At 48.2% G+C, this 8973-nt stretch overlaps 1 protein-coding gene across 1 annotated transcript in view; it reads right to left on the bottom strand.

Moving 5' to 3' along the window:
• The window catches only part of PHLDB3 (pleckstrin homology like domain family B member 3), a 35455-nt gene that overhangs the window by 18868 nt on the left and 7614 nt on the right, over positions 1-8973 (bottom strand). The window contains 4 exon segments of the mRNA XM_023742776.1: positions 5726-5839; positions 6270-6353; positions 6513-6650; positions 8607-8768. Coding sequence (XP_023598544.1) covers positions 5726-5839; positions 6270-6353; positions 6513-6650; positions 8607-8768 — 498 coding nt within the window.

Genomic DNA, 8973 nt, shown 5'->3' on the forward strand with positions numbered 1-8973 from the left:
TGAGGAGTGTGCCTCTTAGCTCAAGTAGATACAAGAGACTAAACGGGCAGCTTCTGTGCGGAGGTGAGATGGGAAGGCAGAGAGGATTAGGAGCTGGTTGAATGGACATGGGGAATCGGGTAGAAAGGAGGAGTGTGCTGTCACAATATGGGGAGAGCAATTAGAGTCACATAACAATGTATGTATAAATTTTTGTATGGGAATAAATTTTTTTTAAAAAACCCTATAATCACGGGATACAGAACAGTTCCATCACACTAAAAAATGTCCTTGTCCATGGTTTTGCGGGACATCTAGGTCAACTGGCATAATAAAGTTTATTAAGAAAATGTTCTGCATCCCACTTTGGTGAGTAGTGTTTGAGGTCTTAAAAGCTAGCAAGTGGCCATCCAAGATGCATCAATTGGTCCCAACCCACCTGGAGCAAAGGAGAATGAAGAACACCAAAGATACAAGCAAAATATTAGCCCAAGAGACAGAAGGGCCACAGAAACAAGAGACTCCATCAGCCTGAGACCAAAAGAACTAGATGGTGCCTGGCTACCACCAATGACCACCCTGACAGGGAACACAACAGAGAGCTCCTGACAGAGCAGGAGAAAAGTGGGGTGCAGAACTCAAGTTCATGTAAGAAGACCAGACTTAACGTTCGGACGGAGACTAGAGAACCCCAGAAGACATGGCCCTCAGACTCTGTTAACCCAGAACTAAAGCCATTTTCAAAACTAACTCTGCAGTCAAAGATTAGACTGGACTGTGGGACATAAAATAATACTTGTGAAGAGTGTGCCTCTTAGCTCAAGTAGATACATGAGACTAAATGGGCAGCTCCGGTCCAGAGGTGAGATGAGAAGGCAGAGAGCGTCAGGAGCTGGTTGAATGGACATGGGAAATGTGGGGTGGAAAGGAGGAGTGTGCTGTCATATTACAGGGATTGCAGCTATGGTCACATAACAATATGTGTATAAATTTTTGTATGAGAAATTAACTTGAGCTATAAACTTTCACCTAAAGCACAACTTCAAAAAAAAAAACAAAAACAAAAAACGTCCTGTGCTCCCTTGTAGTCAAACCCTCCTCTCACCCCAACCCTGGCAACCACTGATCAGTTCTCTGTCCTTACAGTTTTGCCTTTTCCAGAATGTCATATAAGTGGAATCATGCAGAATATAAGAATATTGAGACTGGCTTCTTTCACTTAGCGTAATGCCTTTGAGATTCACTCATGTTGCATCTATCAAGAGTTTGTCCACCTTTGTTGTTGAGTGGCGTTCCATTGTACAAATGTACCACAGTTTGTCAAGTCACCCACTGAGGGGCATCTGGGTTGTTTGCAGATTTTAGTGATTACAAATAAAGCTACTACAAGCATTTGTGTACAGGTTAAAAGAAAACCCTATGGAGCACAACAGTCCGATCCCGTTGTACATGAGGTCACCATGAATTGGAGGCTGACTCAACGGCAGCTAACAAGATAGACCCAACCCTTGTCTACGTGGCGCTCATGTTGTATGAACTGAATAAGCCATCAGACACATAAACATTTAATCAGAAATTGCTGTGAGGGAAGAGAAGAGTGTGTTATAAAAGAGGATCACCTTCCAATTAAAACAGGGATAGACTTCTGAACGCTGATGCTAAGAGTCAAAGGATAAGACTTGGCCAGGGGAAGAGTAAGGGGAAGCGTGTTCCAGGTGGAAGAGCAGCAAGTGCAAAGGCCCTGAGGCAGGAACAAGTGTGGCTGAGCTGAGTGAGTATGGGGAGAGTGGTGAGAGGTGGGCAGGGGCAAGATCATAAGCGACTTGCAGGCCTTGGTGAGGAAGCCTGGTGTGGGGGGTGGGGGGTGCCACTGAGGCATTTGTTGGGGGGAACTGAAGTAGAAAGGGTAAAAACCACTCTGGCTGTTGTGTGAAGAATAATTATTGGGAGACAGAAATTAAGATGGGGTCATCAGGGAGGAGGCTGGTGCAGGGTCATGCAAGCCAGAGATGAGGGTGGGGGTGGGCGGAACAAGGATGATAATTGTAATAATACTAACAATTGTAGTTATCACCATAGTCACAGCAGCTCACATTTACTGAGCACCTACTATGTGCTGAGCTCTTCAACGCATTCACCACTGGTGCTATTATTATCCCCATTTTGCAGCTAAGGAAACCAAGGTACAGAGAGGTTAAGTGTTTAAGATCACTGAGCTGGGAAGTGAACAGAACAGGTATTTAAACACAAGCAGAGTCAGTATGGAGCCCTGGTGGCACAGTGGTTAAGAGCTTGGCTGCCAACCAAAAGGTCGGCAGCTCAAATCCACCAACCACTCCTTGGAGATCCTATGGGGCAGTTTTACTCTGTCCTACAGGTTTGCTATGAGTCAGAATCGACTCCATGGAAATGAGTTTGATGGTTTTTTTTTTTTTTTTTTTTGGTTTACAGTCAGTACTCTTAGGTGTATGGGAAACAAGGGGTGGAGTTTGAGAGGGATTTAACATAACTTGGAGGGAGACAGAGGGAAGGGCCCAAAGGAATAACTTGTTAATTCATGCATTCATTTATTCACTTATTTACTGTTTATCTAGCTGAGTAAATAAATACTCCCCAGGCTCTTCATGGAGCCCTGGTGGCATAGTGGTTAAGAGCTATAGTTACTAACCAAAAGGTCACCAGTTCAAATCCACCAGCTGCTCCTTGGAAACCCTATGGGGCAGTTCTACTCTGTCCTATAGGGTCGCTATGAGTCAGACTCGACGGCAATGGGTTTGGTTTTTTTGGGTTTTGGGCTCTTTATGTGCCCTGAGGTCCTCAGCCGCCCCCTCTGAACTTGTGTTAGCTATGGTGCTCACTTAGATTCTGAACGATTCCTGGGAAATCTTTTATCTCCCGAAAGGCACAGGCCGTGGAAACAGGCAGACCTGGGTTCTGGGTTCAAATCTTAGCTCTGCTAGTTCCTACGTGGGTGGCTTTGGCAAGTCATTTCTCTTCCCTCAGGTAGGTTTGCCCTCTGTAAAGTGGGTAACACGTCCCTACCCTTCCTTGGGTTGTTGCCAAGATTAAATGAGTGACCTTGTACAAAACATACAGAAGAGTGCCTGGCAGTCACAAGTCCAGGGACAAGTGTCTGGGCCCAAGTGACAGCCCAGTACAAGGAGATGAGATCCACATTGGTGGGAATGAGGTCCACTTGGGTGTAGAAGCCCCACGTCCCACAAGAGCCAATAACTCAGGGGACGACTCCACAGGAATGGACCCAGCTCCCCACCAGGGATTTGCTGACAGGCTGTTCACTATCAGGCATCATTTTACCTGAAGTCACGTTCCTGGCAACAGAGCTGACATGCCATCCCTATCTGGTTTCCACGGGAATGAGCTAGAAAGTTAACCCAAGTTTCATTTCTCATACAGAAGAAGAAAGGGTTCTAGTAACCCTTTACCCAAACAAGGATAATAATAAGACCTACTTTTAGGGATTTTGGTTTTTCTGAGCAAAAAAGGAGATTATATTAGGTTGAATCATGTCAAATTGCCATTAGTAGACCATTCTCACCACCAAACAATAGCAATTCCATATGGCTCAAACTGATAGAAAGGCTTAGAACAGACCCTGGCCTATATTAAGCTCGAAAAACTTTATTATTAGTATTAATAATTAATTAGTAATTAAATGACAAATGATATGTTATATAATATCCACCATCTAATTATAAACATAGTAACACTATTCTAACATGAGAATATCATTAATAATAATCAATATCTAATTAACAGCGATATTATTATATGTATTACAATTAATTAGTGATTGATTATTAATAACGATATAGCAATGATTGTGAGGATGGCACAGGACCCGGCAGTGTTTTGTTCTGCTGTACGCAGGGCCACTATGAGTCGGAGCCAGCTTGACGGCACGTAACAACAACAACAAGTGATATTTAGAATATCGTTAACACACTTACTATATGGTGTACATTATACAAAAAGATTTTATATAATACATAATATCATTTGTCATTAATGAACTACTGATTAATTAATATTAAAGAGTCCCTGGGTGGTGCAAATGGTTAACATGCTCAGCTGCTAAGTCAAAGGTTGGAGGTTTGAGTCTCCCCAGAAGCACCTCAGAAGAAAGGCCTGGTGATCTGCTTCTGAAAAAACTCAGCCACTGAAAACCCTACGGAGCACAGTTCTCCTCTGACACACAAAGGGTCTCTTCATGAGTCGGAAGCAACTCAATAGCACCCGGTTTAACTGGTTGGTGCAAAGACACACACACACACGTGTATCCCTAACAGCGTCGCTTAAGTTGCAAAAACCTGAAATCACCATTTGCAGAGGGCTGGCTCAATGATAACATGGTAGAATAGTGTACCACCCGGAAGCCCAGTAGGGTTAAGAGCATAGGCTCTGAAAACAGAGTGCCTGGGTTTGAATCCCAGCTCTGCCATATACTAGTAATTTAACCTCTCTGCCTCACGTTCTTTGCCTAGAAAATGGAGATAAAAGAGCCTACCTCATAGAGTTGTTGCAAAGACTAAATGAGTGAATTCATATACAGCATTTCTAACAGTGCCTGGCATACTATACCCCATTGCCGTGGAGTTGATTCCAACTCACAGTGACCCTACAGGACAGAGTGGAACTGCCCCATACAGTTTCCAAGGAGCAGCTGGAGGATTCAAACTGCTGACCTCGATTAGCAGCCATAGCTCTTAACCACTGCGCCACCCAGGTTCCTGGCATGCTATAAGGACTCAATAAATATGGGCTGTTATTATTGCTACTGTTAACATTGCTATAATTACAGTCATCAAAAACGACCAGCAAGTCTAAATGTATCAATAAATGTATCAATAGAAAACCATCTCCGTGATATACGACGAAGTTATGAAGGAGCAACTAGTAGCAGCCAAGATACACATTTCTGAAAAAACAAAATTTGCACGCTATAATAAGAGCTACCAACTTCTAAGCATTCACTGTGTTTCCAGACAACTGAACAAAACCTTTCATCTAACATTCACCCCGACTTCATGTACAACATTCTGATATTTCCTATTCTAGTTCATTTAAAAAAAAAAAAAACTATCATATCAAAGTCTGGCCCATTCATAAGTTGGAGACCCCAGTTTTAAGATTTGGAAGGATACTCAGGACACCAGTAGCTACACCGCTTCTGGGGATGGGGAGTGGGGTGGGGTACGGGGGAGGCTGTGGGCCAGTGCTGGGGAGGCCTTCTTAGCAATGTACCCTGTTTGAGCGCTTTCAAAATTTATTCCCGGGTGTACATGTTCCCATTTTGCCATTTTGTTGGGGGAGGCATGGCTGAGGAGGTTAAGGAAAAGAAGAAAAAACCCAAAAACCAAACCCGTTGCCGTCGAGTTGATTCCGACTCACAGTGACCCTACAGGACAGAGAAGAACTGCCCCATAAAGTTTCCGAGGAGCATCTAGCGTATTTGAACTGCCAACTTTTTGGTCAGCAGCCATAGTCCTTAACCACTATGCCACCAGAGTTGCCAGCAAAGAAGAAAGAAAATAACAATAAAGCCGGAGCCTGATAAAGATACCGCTGATTAACTTTCCCCATCGCTACTCCCAAGCCTGCCCAGGACAGAGGAAGCCACAGTGGAAGTTGTGGGACCATTTCCGCCCCCCGCAATAGGCCTGTCTAGTCTCAGCCCCTCCCCACCGACACTGAGACTCAGGGAAAACAAGCAGTGGGGAGCCACCTGCAGGGAGCTGTGAACAGAGAAGAGGCAGGATGAGGTAGTGGTGGCAGCAGTGTGGGCAGTGGGGTCCTGGAGCACCACCAACTGGCGGTCTGTCTTCTGGGTGAACAGGAGCTGTAGCAGATGGGATGAAGGTTAATGGGAGCTGGAAGGGTCACAGAGGAACAGTCAGGCCCCAGATGCCCTGGCCCATGCCTCCAGGGCCAGCCCATTTCTCAGATGGAAACACTGAAGTCCCGAGGAGAGCTGGAATGTGGTGCTTAGTGTCCAGCCTCCCAGCATAAGCTCAACTGTGGGCAGAGACTGCTGGTTTCCTGACAAGCAGGACCTGGGGACCTGGACTTCAGGATATGAGGGAGGAGGGGGCTGACGTCTGGACTCCTGGGTCTGAGGGAGGAGGGGGCTGGGGGCCTGGACTCCTGGGTCTGAGGGAGGAGGGGGCTGGGGGCCTGGACTCCTGGGTCTGAGGGAGGAGGGGGCTGGGGGCTGGACTCCTGGTGGGCCTGCAGGAGGAGGGGCTGACAGGCACATGAAACCCCCATACCTTAGTAAGGGCCTGGTTGGGCTCAGAGAAGTCCCTGCCAGGTGTTCCCTGAAGGTGATTAAGCTCCAGCAGTCGGCTCCGCTCCTAGGGGAAGGCAAGACAACAGGGGCACCCACCTTTCAAAGTTGGAATGGGTCATCCCAGCAGCTTTCCCTGATGCCAGGAGACATGTAGGGTGCAGGGAAGTGGTGGGGTGCCAGGGAGGAAGTGAGGATATAGGACCAGGTCTCTGGGGAGATTCACCTGAGTCAGGGCCTGAAGAGCCTCCTCCTTCTTCCGGCTCAGCCCCCGGCTCTCAGCCGCCATCTGCTCCCCCAGTGACTTGAGCTGCTCCTCTAAGACCTGGATCCGGCGCTGCAAGTTACCCCAACAACCAAGTCACTCAGCTGCCCCCAGACTCCCAGCTGGTTTCCCATGCCCACCTTCCCCCAGAATCCGGTCCTCCTTGAGAGCCTGAGGTTTGCGCCACCCGCTCACAGAGTCCCTGGGACTTGGCTGCCCGGGGGAGGGGACTCTGAGTTGAGCTCCTTGGTGCCCATTTCCCTTCAGGGGTCCAGAAGAGATCTAGGGTGGGGTGGGGGAGTAGAGAATTCGTTATACACACCAAAGCTGAGGGAGTCTGTCACAGAGATCGAGAGCCAGAGAGCGTCACCGAGAAAAGAGACGGTGAGAAACGGGCAGAGGAACAAACCAGATAAAGACACAGAGAAGAGGGACCAAGACGGACCGAAAAGATAGAGGTGGCGAGAAAGGAGACAAGATGACAAAGAGGACAGAGACAGAGAGGGACTACCTGACACAGAAGAAGGGAAAAGAGAGAGCGACAGGGAGAGGTCCAGAAACAGAGGTGGGTAAAGGAGATGCACGTCAGAGCTTTCTAATCCAGTAACTCTGGGAAACTTTGTTTTAAATACAGTCAAACAAGTTGCCTCCCCCCACCGCAGGACTTGGCCGACCCTTGAATGTGAAGCTCCCAGAAGGGATTGGTGGGAGCGTCTTCTAGGACTAGAGACTGAGAAGCATAGAGTGTTACGGTGAAGACTGAGCAGGTTCAAATGCCAGTTCTACCCACTACAAACTAAGTGGCCTTGGCAACAATGACATGCACACCTGGAGCTTCAGTATCTCCATTTATAAAATGGAAAAAATAATAATAGGGCTCATGTGGTGCAGTGAATTGCTTTTTATACGGCCTTTCTAGCCATGGTCTTGTAACTCCCAGGAAGTGATTGGGTGGGACTATGCAAATAAGGTACATGGAACCCATGCGGGGGTTGCTAATGCAAATAAGGTGCATGGAACCCTAACGAGGGAGCTGGTCAGTTTTGTCATCCCACTAGGCTTAACAGAGCCAATCCTACACCGGCTGAAGGGGACCTCGTTACCATCAAGAATAAGAGCTGGGAGTCGAGCGCATTCTTTGGACCCAGAGTCCTTGTGCTGACAACTTCCTAGACCTGAGACAGAGAGAGAGCTGTAACACTGGAGATGACATGAGATGGCAAGAAGAGGTGGCATGCACAGCAGAGTCCAGGGACAGAGAAACAGTGGCAGCAGAACAAGGAGACTGGAGTGACATGGCATAGTGGGCTTCCCAGCCCACAGAGCAAGGTGGCTACAGTGGGCTTCCCAGCCCACAGAGCAAGAGAGCTGGGCGCCTTCAGGCAGGAGCCTTGCTGGCAGAGTGGGGTGCCTCCGGATACTTACCAGCAGAGGGTTAGAGTTATAACACTTGCCCAAGATGGGCCTGGTGGCAGAGGCCTGCCTGCAGGCACGGCCAAAGAACAAGCTGTCCTGATCAAAGAACTGTATCCCAAGTTGTTCCTGTTACTTCCAAATTGATCATAATCCTGAATTGTAACATATTACTTCCCTAATAAACCCCATAATCGTATGGCTGTGAGTTCTGTGTGGCTGTTGCAATGAATTATCGAACCCAGCAGAGAAGCAGAAAGTGCCGCAGGAGGGACAGCTGGTGTCAGAATTGGTAAAAAGGTTGGTGAGAGGAGGTATGTCTGATTTCCGCCTCATAGGAATCATCTTTGGGTTGATGGTGATTCTCATTATCCCGCCTTAAGGCAGACAGGTTCTGACGCTACTACTTTCACCATTTTACAACTTGCTTCATGCAACTGTTGTAAGCATTCAGTGAGTTAATACTCTTGATATGCTTAGGACAGTGCCTGGCACATAGTAAATGGTCAGTAAATGTCAGCTACCCTTGTTACTATTCTGAGAAGCACAGGCAGGAAACCAGGACAGAGAAAGGCCTAGACACAGAGTAGAGGGAACGGAGAGCAATGGCGAGGGAGGCAGGCCCAGCCGCACCCGACTCACCCTGTGCTGTGCCACACTGGCCTGAAGCTCCTGGATCTTGGGGTTTGGTGCCGAGCCTCCAGGGCCCTCCCGACCCTCCTCCTCCTGCCAGCTCTCCCGCTCCAGTTGCTGGAACTCCATGTCCTCGTAGGCACGCTGGGCCACCTCCAGCTGTTCCCGGATCTGAGGGCAAGGGCAGAAAAGAGCTGAACATCTGGACCCCAGGGCCTAGGGACCAGGACTCCTGGTCAATAAGGAAGGAGGGGCTGGGGGCCTGGACTTCTGGGTCTGAGGGAGGAAGGGCTGGGGGCCTGGGCTCCAGGGTCTGAAGGAGGAAGGGCTGGGGGCCTGGGCTCCAGGCTCTGAAGGAGGAAGGGCTGGGGGCCTG

Source organism: Trichechus manatus, unplaced genomic scaffold (assembly GCF_000243295.1).
Source record: "Trichechus manatus latirostris isolate Lorelei unplaced genomic scaffold, TriManLat1.0 scaffold00216, whole genome shotgun sequence".
Classification (NCBI taxonomy): Eukaryota; Metazoa; Chordata; class Mammalia; order Sirenia; family Trichechidae; genus Trichechus; species Trichechus manatus.